General features: G+C 37.5%; 2 protein-coding genes across 2 annotated transcripts in view; one reads left to right on the top strand and one right to left on the bottom strand.

Moving 5' to 3' along the window:
- Nucleotides 1-19659, top strand: part of PDLIM5 (PDZ and LIM domain 5) — a 705552-nt gene that overhangs the window by 510879 nt on the left and 175014 nt on the right. The gene's annotated exons all lie outside the window — the stretch shown is intronic.
- The window catches only part of UNC5C (unc-5 netrin receptor C), a 152974-nt gene that overhangs the window by 83845 nt on the left and 49470 nt on the right, over nt 1-19659 (bottom strand). The window contains exon 4 of the mRNA XM_063310736.1: nt 12378-12481. Coding sequence (XP_063166806.1) covers nt 12378-12481 — 104 coding nt within the window. The remainder of the gene's footprint in view (nt 1-12377; nt 12482-19659) is intronic.

Below are 19659 nucleotides of genomic sequence, written 5' to 3'. Positions count from 1 at the left end.
TAACTGTCTGCTGGAATTCTGCCTTAGATGAAAGTGGTAGCTTTGTGTGGTACAGGAAGATAAGTATGTCTTACTAGGGACCTCCTCTGAAAAGCAGATGAGAATTCATACAGTTAGGAATGTTAGTCTAAAAAAGGCTCAGTCAATAGTACATTGTTTACTACCTTTCTTATGCATAAGAGGTAAATGGGGCAAGTCAAGAAAAATCCTCTTCTCCCTTAAGGCTGTGGGACTTTAAAAAAAATACTTGTAATTAAACAAAAATAGAAGAAAAAAGCTGCACACTATGTATTAAAGCAGGGTTTCCCAGTCTTTTGGGACCAAAAGGTATTTTGAAAGCATGTAGTGGATGTATGCAGAAAATGCATGCCATTGGGTTTTTTCTCCATCACAAAAGAGTTGCTGTAGTTTTGTAACCAGTTACAACGAAAAAAAACCCCAAACAAAAACAAATTCCAGAGGGCAGACTATGAGGATAACCCCTATCACTGGTTCAAGCCTATCAGAATACTATCAAATCCTAGCAAACCTACACCTTTTTCTGGCTCATATGAACTCATTTACAACCAAAGCATTGGTCTGCCACCACATTTTCTAAAACTGCTTAAGCTACCTATGTGAAATCTGAGGACATTCATACAACTTGAATACTATTCTGAGGTTGATGCTTTGCTTTGTAGCATACCAACTATACACACACACATACTACATATACACTGTGTATGTATACACACACAGTATCATGTGAAAAGGCAAGTACACTCTGAGTTCTATGGTTTTACATATCAGGACATAATAAAACATCTTCTGGTCCTTAGCGGGTCTTAAAATTAGGTAAATACAAGCTCAGATGAACAACAACACATGACATATTACACTGTCATTTATTTTACGAAAATAAAGCCAATAACACCATAGAACTCAAACAGTGTACTTTCTTTTTCACATGACTGTATATATATATATAGAGAGAGTGCTGATTTAGGCAAGGCATCAGAGAAGTACAAAACCAAGTCTAAGAATGAGAAAATGTAAAGAAACAAAATAAGGTAGGCTGTTTGCAAGAAAGAAAAATGGAAGCTGGCATTCTGCCTAGATATTCCATTGCAATCCATCTCTATAGCAAAATTTTCACTTTGTAAATTTTCCCAATCTTACTATTTAAATGCACCTAATTTTCACCACAAACCCTTTTGTTTCCAACTTCACAGGTACCTTCCAAAAGATAAACAACCCAGCCTACAACACAAAGCACTAAGAGTGACTATGTCCCTTCTTGGTATTCATAGCCATTCTCTTCCTTCAGCTCTCTATTCTTGGTATATAAAAGGTTCCCTTTTCTGAACAGAATGCAAAATGCTGTCAGGTCAATGAGGTACCTGCATGGAAATAGGTACACACAGGAGTTCCAATTAAAGGCAACAGCTGCAAAATCAGGAACGACTCTCACCAAGCAAAGCAAACAGCAGCTATATTAACCATCAATTAGATGTAGCAGCCACCTGATGCTACATGTTTGGATAGGTCCCATGTGCTCTGTACATTTTGCCCAGCTGAGTAGAATTCATGCCACATTTCTTCTGAGTTGGCAAGCAAATGTAATCACCTGGTGACACAGTAAGTATCTCTTCACTTAGCCTCCCCCACCCCCAATTGGTACCTAACTTGATTGAAGTAAGTACAACACAGTTTTTAAGCTCAATTGGGTCATCAAATATTACAGCTGATGCTGTTGAATTAAATTCTTAAGGAGAAACTTCTTCCTATAATTAGCAAGGCAATTATCCCCATGTTGAAGGTGGAGGAAGTCACACATTCCAATGCAAAACTTTGTTCAGCTGCTTATAGATTAACTAATCTTAGATATCACGGGTGATTTGATCTATAACCTTAGAGTAAGAAGTTAATTTAATGAGGCTGCCTCAGTTTGAGATCATTTCTCACTCCCAAGGAGACTTTGAAAGCAACAGAAGCAATGAGAAAAGTTATTAACTACTAGTAACTGTGCTTCTTTACTATGGGAGAATCCCAGTAGCTACCCTAAAGATGCTTTTCCTAAGTTTTACAGATATACCAGAATGGGGTTTTTTTTCCACTCAAGAAAAAAGGATAAAAATATACTACAGCCAATTGTGATGTAATGTCACTACACAAAGTTTCTTCTCCATCAACTGCTCACCGTAACATGATTTATGATGATTTAAAGGCTAATCTAGAACTGCAAATACTAACTGCAAATGTGATTTTAAAAAATCCACGTCCACTGAGAGCTGTCTGAGTTAAAGCACTGTTCACCCATCCTTGACTCAGCAGGAAACTACACTAGCATGGAATTGCTGTCCCCGTTGTCAATTCCTCTATTGCCTTTCTTTCACTGCAGATATCTCACTTCTCTCTAAAATAATGGGTAACAACACTTAACAGATTTTTGTGCACTGAGGCTGCTCTTGGAGACTGTTAGAATAAGGGGGTCCATCAGTACAGCTAAGGACAACTTAGCCCTGAACAGTCATGGACTGGGGATCAGATGAAGGGATGTCATGGGGACACCACAGTGTGTTTGTGCTAAGTGGGGAAAGGCCCTGAAACATCTAGAACAATTGTACTCTGAATTATTTTATAATGGAACTACTGGTCATCTGTAAAAAAAAAAAAAAACTGTTGGGGACTATGGATGAATAGAAGAACTAAACATTAAAATGCTCATGATCTCAATTACTTTGGAATACAACAAGAAGTCCTAAGATAACTACAAATGCTGCAAATACAAAGAGTTACATCAGAACTGGCCCACTGATAGTTATACTTCCAAACAGATTCTGAGAACAACTGTTTAGAAGGAATCTGCATGTTCAGTTGCTACTAGAGTATTATGTTCATTGCCTCTCAAAGAAAAATGAGTTCCCAAATGTTCAACATTTTCAGAGATATTGGTTGAAATAAAAACCTTTCTGAAACTAGCTAAATTACAGTCCTTCCCATAGCAGCCTAACAAAAGTCCAGTTTGTCATGTAAACTTAAGAGCTTCAGGAATTTAGGAATAAAAAAGCAACTTAAGTCTTAATTTCTAGTGTTAGGGGTTTCTTTTAAAGGCTTACCAGAACATCATTGTTTAATGTAGAAATTCTTTGTTAAAAGCACCCTTACAGGAACTGTTATCAGACTAGTGAAACCCCCTTAATTTTCACATACAGCCTTTGGGTTCAAATGCCTGAGCTTTTGTTAAGATGGGAATTTGGGAGGGAGGTGCTGAGCAAATCATAAATCCTCACCTATTGTGTCTGTGCCAGATGAGAAACAGAATGTGAGAACATTGGCAGGTGACTTTTTAATATTTTTCTACCTACTTCCATTTTCAAGCTCTGACAACACTTGGAAGCTTTTGGATTTAGGGAAAATTGGAATTGTGTATTGGACATTAAAATCTTGAACAGCAGTAAGATGGATAAGTGCTGTTTTATTTATAATAAAAGATGGCAACAATAACTCCAACCAAGAGTTAGGGGTCAGCATCACAATGAGTGTAATGATCAGCCATTATAAAGCCTGGTAGACGACATCTATGCTTTGGAAGGCTGAGATAAAGAAAACTCTATGATTCAGGTACCATCATTAGAATTTCTATATACTAGTTGCATCAGAAAAGCTAATGCTATTGGAAGTTCATATTTCTTTTGCTATTTTACTATTCAGTTTCTTGCTGCAGTACTACCATTTCCATCTATCAGGTACTGGACCACATCTTTCTAATGCTGGTGGAGTAGATACTGATTTGATTTTGCAACCAATTAAAAATATAAGGTGCTACCTTTCCAAGATCCAAATCTCCATGTTTCTAGTTTTGGCTTCAGGGTTTATAAACAACATAGTGTAACCCACACCTATTCATTTGACTTTTTCCTCCCAGGCCCTCTAATAGAAACTGACACCACAAATGTTATCTCTACTAAAGTTGAAACTTTTGAAATCAGTGCTTTTAAGTTTCTTGTTTTACTTCATTTCTAATCTGTTGAGCAAGCCTGCTTAACCTGCATATCATTAAGTTACCCTGCTATTTACACTCTTAGGCAGGCAGCGAAAATGCATACAACCTTCTGTAGCTGTTGGACAGCTTTTAGTATGGTAGGTTAAGAAGTGTGCCCTCTGCTGAAGACAAAAAACACAGCAAATATCCTTTCTGCACTGTAAGTCTTCTGAATAAAAACAATTATCTTACTACTTATCTGTAGTGATTGACTGCCACAAATCAGTCATAAAACCGTAAAATCTAGGAGGGGTTGAGGAATCTTTGCAAATTCCTTTGTAAAAAAAAAAATGACCTAATCCACACCTTTCAGACTAATGGTGCAGATCGAACTAGATTTCACATGCTCTGCACTTTAGACTAAGGTGTGGATGAGGTTGTTTTCACACACAGGTTTTAAATGAAAATATATATTTATGTACTTAAAAAAAAACACTTTTAAAAAGGCTGGGTATGGCTTGCCTTTCTTTTAAACAGAGCAATTACAAGCACTCCTGAGCTTGCTTGTGTTATTTGTATTATTTGTAAGCTCCCCAGAGTCACTTTTATAGTGAGATGGGTGGTATATAAGTTTAATAATAAATAAATAATAAATTATGCAGCTTGACTTGGAAAATGAGATTGCAGCTAACTTTCTGACTTCCAATAGTTGTTTCTCAGCCTGGTAATTATAATTCCTTTCAAACACAGGGAGTCTTAGACAAGAACATATTCATCTTCAAACTAAAATAAGAATGTTTTTTTCAACCAACCAAGTTAGCTTTCTTTAGTCTGCCTTTCCCCCCCACCTCCACCCCCAATACTTTATATCTTGTTAGTTACTGGTAGTGACAGCAATAAAATGCTGAAGTGAGTTATTCATACTCATTAATGATCTGTACTTTGTTATTCTAACAATGTTGGAAGGAATCTACACAGAAGCTCTCTTAGGCTAATCTCCTCTCTTGGATGTTTGATCTCCCTCCTGATTTTAAGATAAATAAATAAAAAAGTAAAAGGGCAATTGGGAGCTGTGCAGAGTGGAAGACATTAAACAGCTTTATGGATATGACTCCTGGACCTGCCAATGTTAATTGGTGTCTGCCCCGACTGCAGTACAAATAGGTTTCACAGCCAATTAGCTTGCAGTCATCAATCTTTTCTGCTTGACAAAGTGAATTAATATGTTGCAGTCTTCAAAGAACAACACTTACTAACTGGCCAACTTATGGATGATGAGCATACTAAATCTGGACTGCAAAAATTTGCTTTTGGTATGGCAGCAAAATGTTAGCATTTTCTCAATGTTCTTGTTGCTATCCAGGGATAGCCCAGATCTCAGCGCCAACGGGTGATCATTCCTGAAGGTCAGGTAGTCTGTATGTTATTTCCTAACTTATGATGTAAAGTTCCTCCATAGCATCATCCACCTCTTACTGAAGTAATACAAAGCCTGTCCTATCTACTGTTAGTTGAAAGATTTACTGCCCAGAGTCCACTGGAGTTGGGTGGCTAATAAATTCAAATATATAAATAAATTCTAGAAGATGCTACAAGTTGTTAATGGAGAAATGATTTAGGGAGAAAGAGAGGAAATTTCAGGCTTCCCCACAAGGAATGAATTCCAAAGCTTCACCATTCAATCCTAGATGTGGAACCTAGAAACCAGCCTTAAGCTGATAAGCAGTGATAGAAACTGTGTGTATTACTCAAGAGTCCTGCCCTCTTTAAGAACATCTCAAACATTTCTGGAATTGGTAACTGGCTCCAATTATAAAGGGCTTCTAAATTGCTATTTCTTCAATTATTTTTCATAATAAAGAAAACCCAAATCCTGACTTATCATATTTATCCTGGACGATTTATGCCTTTGATGCTGATCCAAAAGAAAAAAAGAATGTGGCAGAGGAGTTATTGAAACAATGGAATGTGTCATTTTGTATTGTCCTCTCTATGCAGATGCTCGCCAGGAATTATTATCTCCATTTTTTACTAAATATCCAGGTCATTTGAACTCATTTTACCTTAAGTTGTTACTATCAGACCAATCTCATTTTACTTCATTGACCATAGCTAAGTATTGCTCTATAATTTGTACAGCACGCCGCAATAGCTCTTCTAATTTTTCTCAGATTTTTTAGAATTTTAAGTACTTTTTCTTTTATTCTAATCGGATGTGAATCTTCTGTTTTATTTGCTGGTCTATGACCGAATAAAAATTGATTTGATTTGATTTGAGAACAATTTAAGGATGTTCCATGTGCTAATATTGTAATATCTTCAAGTAAATGAAATATGGCATTTTTGAAATAACAATATAGTGAAATGAAAGATAAAAGCATACAATTATTTCCTTCCATTGTTTCTGTACTAACAATTAGAAAGCAATTATTGAAAGCATACGTATCAACAGTACTGAAAAATCTTCAAGTCAGCAAACATCTCACTTTTGCTGTAAACATTTTTAGCTAAGATATAAAGAATATTTATTGATGGGTAAATGTGTTGAAAGATTATTTGTATAAAGAGATGAGGCAAAGCGATTAGCATTTAATAACTTCTAATGTACTGTCTGTGTACACATATATAGTCTCTCTATACATAGAAACAAAATACTACTTGAATAAGTAATCATATTAATCTAAACAATACTTGTTTAGCTCATCTGTAGCTTGTCATGTTTATGGCTCAGTGTGTTGTCTGACTTCACCCATTTTGTAAACCATGGTTAAGCAAACCATGGTTCAATGCAAGGGGGAACCCAGTCACAATTGTTATAACGGTTAGATTTATCAAACCGTGAAATAAACATACGTACTTCTAAATATTTTGCAGATACTTGTGTTGGTTTTTCTCATATATGTTGCCCAGTATTGTAAGAAACAAACAAGACTTTCTCCTTGAAAATTTTTAAAAAAACGTTTTACATTAAAATGACGTGTTTAGGACTACCGCAAAAAGCACAGCAAGAACCAACAGCAGCGTAACCTGTTGTTGAATCAAAATGTCCTTTCCTGCCTATGTATGCAATTCTCAAACTGATCAGAAGAGAACAGCATTTGCAAATAAACTTTCTGAATGTATAGGGTCACTTTTCTTTTGTGGTCTTCTAGAATATTTTAAACTATTTGCTTTTAATTACTTTTTTTCCTGTCAAGTAGCTATGTTTTGTAGCTGGATGGGTATGACACACAAAAAACTGAGAACCTCTTTTCTATTAATCATGTTTCTTCTCCTCTGTCTTGCACACAATCATTTCTGCTTTTGGGACAGAACTATTAAAACACTGGGAGGGACGATCTGTGTCATGAGCATAATACTGCACCCAGACTATCTGCCAGTCATGAATAATCTCAGCAAAGGTATCGAAGTCCCTAAATACCATCATGCATCTGCGATATGACGTGCCCCATTATAAATATTCTTGTCACGATGCAACAGCTGGTTGGTAGGCAGTTCAGAAGCAAAGAAACTGTTAAGTTCTTCTTGAGAATAGCAGTTGATTAATTCTACCGTTATCACAACACTGGCTTCCAACCTATCTCTGCATTAAATTATTAATCTTATTGCATCCAGCCTAGAAAATAACAAATTGAAAAGGAATAAAATATATTAAGCATGTAATTATATTTATCTACTACTGTTTTCAGAAATCATGATATGGTTTGAGCTTGTACAGAGTGGCTCAGCTAACTTATAGAATCCCTGAAAAATCAGTCATCAAAGAGAATGACAAGCATGTTGTTATCAAAACAATGACATTATAACTTGATTTGCTTATCTGGAAGGCCTTTTGCACTTGGTAGTCAGAAAAATTTGATGGGGTGGATTAAGCATAATCAATGATCTATTACTAAGCTGTAAAAATGCCTTTGACCTTTCTGAAAATACATTATTTTGAGACTGGTGTGTAGTTTCTAAGTACAGACTTTCCTTTGTGCTATTATTGTAATAACAGTGTGGCTGGACGTATGTAAATGCAATCACTTCAACTGCCACTGGTCTCAACTCAGTATTGTTATAATTATAATCCTCCTATTTTCCAAGTCACTGCTATACCCCAAACAGACCTCATAGGTAAGAGAACAGAACTGTATATTTTTTATACAGCTGAACAACATCTATTTAAATCAGGGAAGGAGAGCTAGGTTCAAGTCTACCTTTAGCCACAGAAACTCACAGGGGTTGTTATAGGGTGAAATGATGGGGGATCCTTATTCTTTTGATCTCTCTCTCCTAGAAGAAAAGTGGTATATAAATAAAATAAATTAAATTGATAATAAAAAAACTCAGTTGGCCAGAAGTCCACAGCATATCAAGGATCACACTCCCAAGGTGAATTCTTCACGTTGTGAAGAATTTTAGGAAATTTATTTTTGTTTTATTTATTTTCTATTCCACCTTTAACAAACACTCTCTTCCAACAACCTAAGATACGGCTTTATACATGGACTTCACCAGATGGACAACACCGAAATCAGATTGACTACATCCTTTGCAGCCAAAGGTGGCGGACATCTATACAGTCGGTAAAAACAAGACCTGGAGCTGACTGTAGTTCAGATCACGAACTTCTTCTTGCACAATTAAGGATCAGACTAAAGAGATTAGGGAAGACCCACAGATCAGCTAGATATGAGCTCACTAATATTCCTAAGGAATATGCAGTGGAGGTGAAGAATAGATTTAAGGGACTGGACTTAATAGATAGGGTCCCGGAAGAACTCTGGACAGAAGTTGGCAGCATTGTTCAGGAGGCGGCAACAAAATACATCCCAAAGAAAGAGAAAACCAAGAAGGCAAAATGGCTGTCTGCTGAGACACTAGACGTAGCCCAAGAAAGAAGGAAAGCAAAAGGTAACAGTGATAGGGGGAGATATGCCCAATTAAATGCAAAATTCCAGAGGTTAGCCAGAAGAGATAAGGAATTATTTTTAAACAAGCAATGTGCGGAAGTGGAAGAAGACAATAGAATAGGAAGGACAAGAGACCTCTTCCAGAAAATTAGAAACATTGGAGGTAAATTCCAGGCCAAAATGGCTATGATCAAAAACAAAGATGGCAAGGACCTAACAGAAGAAGAAGAGATCAAGAAAAGGTGGCAAGAATATACAGAAGACCTGTATAGGAAGGATAACAATATCGGGGATAGCTTTGATGGTGTGGTCAGTGAGCTAGAGCCAGACATCCTGAAGAGTGAGGTTGAGTGGGCCTTAAGAAGCATTGCTAATAACAAGGCAGCAGGAGATGACGGCATCCCAGCTGAACTGTTCAAAATCTTGCAAGATGATGCTGTCAAGGTAATGCATGCTATATTCTAGCAAATTTGGAAAACACAAGAATGGCCATCAGATTGGAAAAAATCCACTTATATCCCCATACCAAAAAAGGGAACACTAAAGAATGTTCAAACTATCAAACAGTGGCACTCATTTCACATGCCAGTAAGGTAATGCTCAAGATCCTGCAAGGTAGACTTCAGCAATTCATGGAGCGAGAATTGCCAGATGTACAAGCTGGGTTTAGAAAAGGCAGAGGAACTAGGGACCGAATTGCCAATATCCGCTGGATAATGGAAAAAGCCAGGGAGTTTCAGAAAAACATCTATTTCTGTTTTATTGACTATTCTAAAGCCTTTGACTGTGTGGACCATAACAAATTGTGGCAAGTTCTTAGTGGTATGGGGATACCAAGTCATCTTGTATGCCTCCTGAAGAATCTGTATAACGACCAGGTAGCGACAGTAAGAACAGACCACAGAACAACGGACTGGTTTAAGATTGGGAAAGGAGTACGGCAGGGCTGTATACTCTCACCCTACCTATTCAACTTGTATACAGAACACATCATGCGACATGCTGGGCTTGAGGAATCCAAGGCTGGAGTTAAAACTGCTGGAAGAAACATTAACAATCTCAGATATGCAGATGATACCACTTTGATGGCTGAAAGCGAAGAGGAACTGAGGAGCCTTATGATGAAGGTGAAAGAAGAAAGTGCAAAAGCTGGCTTGCAGCTAAACCTCAAAAAAACCAAGATTATGGCAACCAGCTTGATTGATAACTGGCAAATAGAGGGAGAAAATGTAGAAGCAGTGAAAAACTTTGTATTCCTAGGTGCAAAGATTACTGCAGATGCTGACTGCAGTCAGGAAATCAGAAGACACTTAATCCTTGGGAGAAGAGCAATGACAAATCTCGATAAAATAGTTAAGAGCAGAGACATCACACTGACAACAAAGGTCCGCATAGTTAAAGCAATGGTGTTCCCCATAGTAACATATGGCTGCGAGAGCTGGACCATAAGGAAGGCTGAGAGAAGGAAGATCGATGCTTTTGAACTGTGGTGTTGGAGGAAAATTCTGAGAGTGCCTTGGACTGCAAGAAGATCAAACCAGTCCATCCTCCAGGAAATTAAGCCAGACTGCTCACTTGAGGGAACGATATTAAAGGCCAAACTGAAATACTTTGGCCACATAATGAGAAGACAGGACAGCCTGGAGAAGATGTTGATGCTAGGGAGAGTGGAAGGCAAAAGGAAGAGGGGCCGACCAAGGGCAAGGTGGATGGATGATATTCTGGAGGTGATGGACCCATCCCTGGGGGAGCTGGGGGTGTTGACGACCAACAGGAAGCTCTGGCATGGGCTGGTCCATGAAGTCACGAAGAGTCGGAAGCGACTAAACGAATAAACAACAACAACAATTCCACCTTTATTATTTTTACAAATAACTCAAGGTGGCGAACATACCTAATACTCCTTCCTCCTCATATTTTCCCCACAACAACTACCCTGTGAGGTGAGTTGGGCTGAGAGAGAGTGACTGGCCCAAGGTCACCCAGCAGGCTTTCATGCCTAAGGTGGGACTAGAACTCACAGTCTCCTGGTTTCTAGCCCATTGCCTTAACCATTAGACCAAATCCAATGAAAGCCTCAAGCATCTCAAAGTGACTTCACTGAGGGCTTCAAAGGACTGTTAGTGGAGTGCTACCAACCCACCCCCTTGCCACACTTCTTGTACCCCTAGTGGTATATTGCTAATATCACTTTCCAAATGCATAACTTTCCCTATACAGTATACTTTCTTGTAGATACTTAAAAAGCAACTAGAAATCCATGAAGCCACACAGCATTCCCAACTTTTAGGAAAGACAAGATATATCACAGAACTGTGCTTCCCAAATCTAACATAACTGGTGCTCCAAAAGGTTATCATAGCCAATAAGAGAGAAAGCCAAAAAGTTGTTTAGAAAAAAAAAAAGGGAAATATCCACTATAGTGAACATGGCAATCTCCCAATTTGGCCTAACTTCTTAAATTTGGCTTCATTTCTACAATGAATTTGGTATATCCAGAAGAACTTCAATCTTTCTTTGGAATTAGATTGACTGAACTTTGGAAATTATAATTTTATAATATGCTATAAATATATTTGCATCTTACTTGTAAATGTGCTTTTAGGGTTTTCTAAATCTTGCCTTGAAGTAAATATTTCAAAAATTATTTGGTATAGCATCCCACCAAATAGGTCCAACCAATAGAAAGGGCTTCCTGTGAACTGTATTATAAACCCTTTATTTACTCAGTGTAAAACAAGCATTATATACTTCTATCAACAAGTAGAAGAAACAGAAACATTTAAGTCCAATTTTTTTTTAAAAAAAGTCCACAAGCATTTTTAAAAGCAGCATGACCTCCAAGTTTGGAGGGTAGACTTTTCTTAACAGATGGGCTCCCTACTCAAAACATTTATAGCTTTTTCCTTTTCTCAGTAGGGTCACTTCCACAAGATAGATATCAAAATACTTTTTTCATGTGTTTTTAATTGCTGTTAAGTAAAACAGACATGGGACATTAAAAGATGGATTATAGTTTTCCTTTGTTCCAGATCCTTATCAGACCACAGCAGGTGCATACTTATAGTAATATTGTCTAAATGAGTCACCATATGTAGCAGTAAAAGAAAATGCAGCATTAAAAATGTTTTAATAATATGTATGAAAGCTGGTTATCTCAGTGTTAGAATGTGGGTATGGCCAGGTGGGGGAAAGAGTTATATTCATAAATTTCACTCAGTGCTTGTCTTAGAGACCAATATTTGCTGTGTTCTTGTTTCATGCAGAGGAAGGAAAAGAGTGGAAAGAAGCATCCCACTCTTGTAACTCTGTGTAGTGGGGCATTCTAATTGACTCTGAAGTCATTAATCAGTTCCCAATCAATCTATTCTACCAAGAGCAGGCAGTTAGATGTCCATTACCTCCATTTATCATGCCATCACCTAATTCACTGCACCATTAGCCACAGATTAGGTCTCAGTTAGGATAACTGTGTCAGTACCTCACCCCACACCCCACAGAGATTTGCCGTCACTCACCTCAGCCACTGGGATTCCTTCAGGTGGGCGACACTGGAGTAGGACTTCTTGTTCCAAAGATACTTCCTTTCCTAATGGTTCCTGTTCAAAAGTCTTGCGTAAATCTAGGTTGGAAGGAAAACATATTTAATTATAGTATTTGTTATGGTTACAGATAGGAAAAGTATTTACTCCACATTTTGAAACAAAACTCTGGAATTTGTATCTTCCGGATTAATACATGGATTGCAGTTCTTTAAGTTTTGTGATACTGTTCCTAAGGTTCAACACTGCATACAAAAAGTAGCAGATCATCATGGAAGGAAGGAAGGAAGGAAGGAAGGAAGGAAGGAAGGAAGGAAGGAAGGAAGGAAGGAAGGAAGGAAGGAAGGAAGGAAATTAGAGAAATCTGTTTTTGAAGAAATAAATGGAATGGAATTGTGGTTCAATAGATTGAACTGGCATGGACTGGAATATCATTGACTCAGCCTTCCCTAATTATAATACCAGTAAAATACCAACCATTAAGGTGATGTGATGGCCATGTAGAAAGAGAACGTATAAGTAGCATTTTCAGTGAAAAATTCCCATTATACTCTGCTATGACAATCTTATTAATGGAGCGGGGGGAGATTTTAGACAATATGTTACTCCCACTGCTCTGCGCTTAGCTCCATAGGAATGAGTGCCACTTATTACTTGTATCAGAAAAAGTAAGAGAGGGAAAAGGATAGACTTAAGGACCAGAGTTGATTGAGGATAAAACTTGCTCTTTGACTTCATCATTTTTTTTTAAATGGGAGGTGTTTATATCTGCTTAACCTCAACCTGCTTTTTGTTCACTTGAGAATATGACAAAACCATAGAGACTGATTCATACAGATGAACATGGAACACCTAAGAGCCTTATTTTTGACAATCAGGTATTTTACAGCTTGCTTTTCCAACTTGTTTTGGAATCTTAATTGGAAATAATTTCTTAGGCAGTCATCTGTTGAAATGGCAAACTGCCATTTTACTTTGTGGGCATGGATCCAGAATGTACTGAGCAAGGCTGATGGGTATAATTACTGTTAACAAAGAGATGACCTAATAATTTGATTACTTTTGTCAAGGAAGTTCCATGGCAAACCATTTAAACTGTGAAGGATTTTTTAGCTTACCTATAAAACCTTGCTGATATAAACATATACTGCGAGGTGGATATCAAAATCAGCTATAATCAAGTGTAATCTAATTGAGTGTCAACATTTGATAAAGTCACTTACCCTCCTTATTCTGTTCCTTCTCTACTCCTTAGGGATTGGCATCTAATAAAATAATGTCCTAGTGACTACTAGCAATAATGTTACTACTTGAGGTGGTTCATTTTTTTGCTTGCGTCAGTTTCCTAAACTTGGTCAATAATCATTTATATAAATTGTGATAAAGTAGTTTACAAGGGTGGAAGATTTGGGGTAAAATGGAAAAAGTGGAGCACTGGGGCTTTGTGACCAGTTGTCTATATCAGTGTTTCTCAACCTCAGCAACTTTAAGATGTGTGGACTTCAACTGCCAGAGTTCCCCAGCCAGCACTATGGCTGGGAAACTCTGGGGGTTGAAGTCCGCACATCTTAAAGTTGCTGAGGTTGAGAAACACCGGTCTATAGGATTCAGTGGTATGTGGATGGTATTCACAGATAAGTACAAGGTGTCCATTGCTCAGAACTGGCCCAACCATTACAAAGAACAAAGCAATTGCCTCAGACTGCAGATGACAACATGTAGAGAGCGACTCTTGAACCTTATTCACCTGAGCCTTCACCTCCAATTTTAATCTTTTCTCTTCTGATCAGTGCCTAGCTAGCAGCAATTTTACTTTGTCCAGATTCTTCCCTTCATTATGTCACTGACAGCATTACTGGGGAAAGCCTGTGTATGTGTGAGCAGAAAGGCACCTTGCCCAGGATAAATACCTCAGCAGGACACACACTTATGTGTCATTCTCTTCACATGACACATATTGGTACACTGTGCCATTTGTTGGTACAACTAGCCAGCAGTGCCAGACAGCGAAATGAGTGACCAGCAAGGAATTGGAGGGCAGAGCAGTTAGCCTGCTGCCTGCAAGTGTGTAGCTGGAACTATTCTGTATTAGCTTAATTCGCTGTTGAATTGATGTTTAACTTCCAGTCCACTCGGGTTAAGGAGATGGACTGAGAACACCTGAGTTTAAGTCCACACTCAGTCACTGTATGTCTTGGACCAATCTGTTTTTTTAGCTAAATTTATGACATAGTGTTGTTGGAGGAATAAACTAATGGGAGGCAACACCCCCTCCCCATATACCAGCTCGAGGCTCAGGGGGAAAGGTAGGAGGATATAAGTGCAATAAATAAAATGTCCTTTTTTCAGGCACAAAAGATGCTGGGCTAAAAACCCTTTGCATGTCTGTATATGCAAATATTATTACAGCATATTGCCATTTAAAACTCGGGATGACAAAGAGAAAAATACAGTAATAATTGCAGTAGCATACACAGATACAGTGATAAAGAACACTAAGACAATAAACCAGAAACATTTAGATTTACTGCAGTGAAAGGAGCAGGAGTGTACTTGGAATAGATAAAAATCTAAGCTAGTTCATGGAGTCTGGTTTGACTTTCTGAAGCATTAATTTAGACTTGAAGTTAATGTACAGGTTTTTAATCTTCTCTGTTCCTAACACACTTTGTTTATGAACAAATCGTTCTAGAAACAGCTTCATTAACTTGTAACAGTGATAATTTGTTTTTACTGCTTCCCAACAACCTAAATCCTGTTCTGCACACTGAAAAAAGGTGGAACAGGCAGCCACAGATAACACTTTTTTCCCCCACCCACACTTTGGAAGGATTTCTTTTTTCTTTGCTTCCATCATAATGGTCTGATGTGCTGTAACACTTGAAATGATGCCATTACTCTCCACTAGGTCAATGATCTACAAACTAAAAGTACCTCTAATATTGACTGCATAATAAGCCGTAATGTCCTTAAAGTACCCATTGGAGATTATCAAGTGAATAATATCTGTTTTAAAGAAAGGATATAATTGTGTGTTGACAAGGAAGCAGAGCTTGTTGGTTGCTTCCTTTTGTGTACTTTGTATTCCACTAATCCACTACACTGACAGACACTGATTAGCTGTGCAGCGTGCTTATTGGCGGAAACTACACTAGTGAGCCAATCAGCCAATTCTTTTTTGGAAGTACAGAAGAGGTAAGGAGAGTAGGTAAATCTGTTGTTGACGTATAAAGTACAATGCCTGTGTGCTTCCCTATGCAGAACTCATGTTCTCCCTGCGATTCCAGTCTCTTCCCTATACCATGTGCTAAAAAGAGCAAAATAAAAAAATAAAACACAACCCCTTTTTGCCTAAAAGGGAGGAAAGATTTTTCCAGAAACAATTTGTCTAGTGAAAGGTTGTTTACAATGCAGAAAAACAGCATTGGAAGCTGATTTTTTTTCCCCTATCCAATTTTCATCATTACATGAAATTATAAGAGTATCATTACTACATGAAATTATAAAATACCTAAACAATATCTGACTTTCTGTGATATCCACAATCAGCTAATTGAAGAGACTGCTATCTCCCAGCTTTCAAGTAATACAATACAATTCTCTCTTCTCCAATCTGTGGATTATTCCACATCACTGTATCTGTTGCCCTTTCATTTGTTGTGAGCAGTTGCTATATACAGATTCAAACAAGCTATGTTCTAAAGCTATGTATAGATCAATGGAAAACTTGTTTGTTATGTTCAGATTGTGGTTGAATGAGAAAAGTAAAGCCCTGTTATCACTGGAGATAACTTTATAGCTGCAAAAAATTGGTATGTGAGATGCCAAAGAATTAGAAAAGTATAACTTCCAAAGATGCAGAGCTGTGAGTGGCAACTTCAGAGTAAGTTTTAATGCCTGCCTGTGTCTGACAGCCTCAAAACAACAGTGAAATTCTACTCATTGTTTATGGCATAAATTAAAACAACCCAAATTTCTATTTTTAAACAATATGCAGTTCAATCACACCTTACTTATATTTACTTTTCTCAGAGAATTCATCAAGAGTTCTTCCATTAATTTTCACTGAAATAAGTTCAATTATTTAAAAATATCCTGGCATCAAATTTACCAAATTCAGGGTGGTTGAGTGAGCACAAAGTCACTTCACATACAGAAGTCTTGTTATTAAAACACTGGTCCAGAGTATCTTAATAGTTCCCTAGTTTGGTCCCCTCAAGATGTGTTGGACATATTCTCGCTAGCCAGCATGCCGTTCATGACAATGGATGAGAAGGAATACCTCCAGGGGCTCAAGTTAGGAACAGCTGTTCTATAGTAATCTTTTGAAATAGAAGATACAATCATATATCTGCATTAATCTATCCCATTTAGTAATAGACTGTAGGAAGTCTCAATATTTCAGAAACACACTGTTTTATCTCTGAGAGCTGCCAGGAATCAAATCTAAGATTTTATCAAATAAAATAATGTACTGAGTTACTAACAAGTAGCCTCCCCTTTTCCTTCAGGTTATCTATTTTCTTTTACATAGCCACTGCATTTTTGCCAGTTAAATTCAGATTTTATTTTGCCTTACTACTTCCTCTTTAAATTCATAATCCATGGGACTTTCTTCCTTGAAAAAAATGGTCACTTAATCTCCTTCTGGTACCTTGCCAGACTTTACTATAATGGAAGTTGTTTATGGGTAAAGCTAAAGGATATCTTTTATCATGTTCTGCAAAATGTGATAAGAGGCAGGTAAGGTGCCTTCAAGGCAGTGGTAATACAAGGGTGACTAATGAATAGGCATGAAAAACAGTCACTCGTCAGCCAGGTATTAAATGTAAACTAGGAACATACTGTACAATGCTGCATTACTGTCAAAAAGAGACAGACTGATTTCTGCCCTTGGTAGACCTTAAGGACTTATTTCTTTCACATGTTCTTCTCAGCAATCCTAGCTAGGACGTTTCTTCTAAAACAAATACAGCAGAATTCTATGACATACAAGGATAGCTTGTATTTACATTTTTATGTAACGGAAACCTTGATTTAGAGGAAAATTGTCATGCTTAAGCACCATTTTCAGCACATAATTTCAAATTATTCAAATTTAAAGACCCTGGGAATCATTTACTTAGAGTTTTCAAGTTCAGATGTTGACACATATATAATGGCAGTTAACATTCCAAGAGAGTATGAAAAAATCAGGACTCTGACAGCACCTTTTCCAACTGACAATTTTATTAAAAAGCATAAGTTAGTTGGAAAACCTGCTACCAGATTCCTGATTTTATGGTCAGTCACCATAGATGAACATGTCTCTCTTCCTACAAGACAGTATGGTCACATTAACAATTTTCTTGATTTCAGTCTAAAAATGTGACAATAGGATAAAATGAAATTATAAGATTTAACATTCCAGTTCCTGAGTTGTATCTCCAATAGCAAAACAGCTGCAACTTCTAAACATTCTCTAAAGTATCCTGTATACATGTGACTTTTTTTGGTATTAACCTCATTTTAATATCAGAAGAAATTGATTTCATGTTATTTAAGGCAACTTTTTACTAATTTATTAGAAGACGTTCAAGGTCATTTTTCTAGCTGTCACATAATAAAATAATTTAAATTTCATCAATCTTCTGTAAGAAAAGGACACTAGCTTAGAATACATAGATTATTTCTTCATAGCCTCCAACCATTTTGAATCTTCAGAAGCAGAAATAGCATCTGGACGAAATAGGGTGAGTAACAAATGCTTGACCTGAATAAACTGTCAAGAAGCATTCTAAGATAAATCAAGTTTTTTAAAAAAATTTAATATCACAAAAGTTTTAAAAACATCTTCAGAATTGAGAGGTCCAGCTTACCTCAAAATTGAATTTATTAGCTCTTTTATTTATAATGTAAAACTTTGATGGGTAAAGGGATCAGAATTGTATCTAGAGCTAATATGTACCTTTAAGTTCAGGTGTTGATCTTCATAGAAAAAGGAATGCCAATATATGCCAGGACTTCAATGGATTCAAACAATAGTTCTCATGCTGAGCCCACAGAAGAGTAGTTTGGTTAAGGCATCAGATTAGAAACTGGGAGACCATGAGTTCTAGTTCTGCCTTGGGCACGAAGCCAGCTGGGTGACCTTGGGCCAGTCACTTTCTCTCAGCCCTAGGAAGAAGGCAATGGTAAACCACTTCCAAAAAATCTTGCCAAGAAAACTGCAGGGACTTGTCCAAGCATTCTCCAAGAATCGGACACTAATGAATGGATTAAAAAAATGTACCTTTAAGTTCAGGTGTTGAATTTGATTTCAGAGAAAAAAGAATGCCAATATATGCCAGGATGCCAGTGGAGTCAAACAATAGTTCTCATGCTAAGCCCACAGAAAAGCTGAACTTTGAAGTTCCAGCCAGTGAACTAAGCTAGGATGGATACCTAAAGAACATCAGGAAACACCTTTCCCAGATGAATAGTTGCTTAATTGGGTTCAGTCTGAATCCTGAGTATTGTGTTTAATTTATTTGAAGTCATAATGCTGGGAAAGGTGGAGGGAAAGAGAAGAAGAGGATGACCAGCAGCAAAGTCAATGGACTCAATCCATGTAGAAAGTAAGAAAGATTACTTTGACAAGAAATCAGACTTGCAAGATTCTGCTCTCAATAAAGTATCGTTCTAGACTTCTTGTGGAGTTGACTTTTTGGTCTGGTCTACTACTTACTTTTGGTCTGGTCTACAATACAGAGTAATGGGTGCAGTCCTGGAAAACCTGAAGGTTGGGGACAGTTCATCCTGGATAAGGTCTACCTATGTGGTTGCTAAGAATTGACAGCAACCTGATGGCTATCTATGTATTCCCTTTGGCAAGCATAAGTCAAATGCAACCATTCAGTGCATTAAATTCTTATTAAAAATTCTGATTGTGATAATATAACATACCTGGTGGGCTATTAGAATCTAAGAAGGGATACAAAGGGAAACTTCTCTACAAAGGGAAACTTTGATTCAAGTCATCTCCAATTATAATTTAGTCTAATAATTTAGTATGGTGAAAGGTGAAAGGTCCCCTGTGCAAGCACCGAGTCATGTCTGACCCTTTGGGGGGACACAGCTTTTGTGACATTTTCTTGGCAGACTATAGCGGGATGGTTTGCCATTGCCTTCCCCAGTCGTCACCTTCCCCAGCAAGCTGGGTACTCATTTTACCGACTTCGGAAGGATGTAAGGCTGAGTCGACCTGAGCCAGCTACCCGAGAATCCAGCTTCTGCTGGG

This window comes from Candoia aspera, chromosome 8 (genome assembly GCF_035149785.1).
Source record: "Candoia aspera isolate rCanAsp1 chromosome 8, rCanAsp1.hap2, whole genome shotgun sequence".
Classification (NCBI taxonomy): Eukaryota; Metazoa; Chordata; class Lepidosauria; order Squamata; family Boidae; genus Candoia; species Candoia aspera.
Note: the sequence above shows the minus strand (reverse complement) of the source record. Positions and strands in the feature narration are given on the sequence as shown.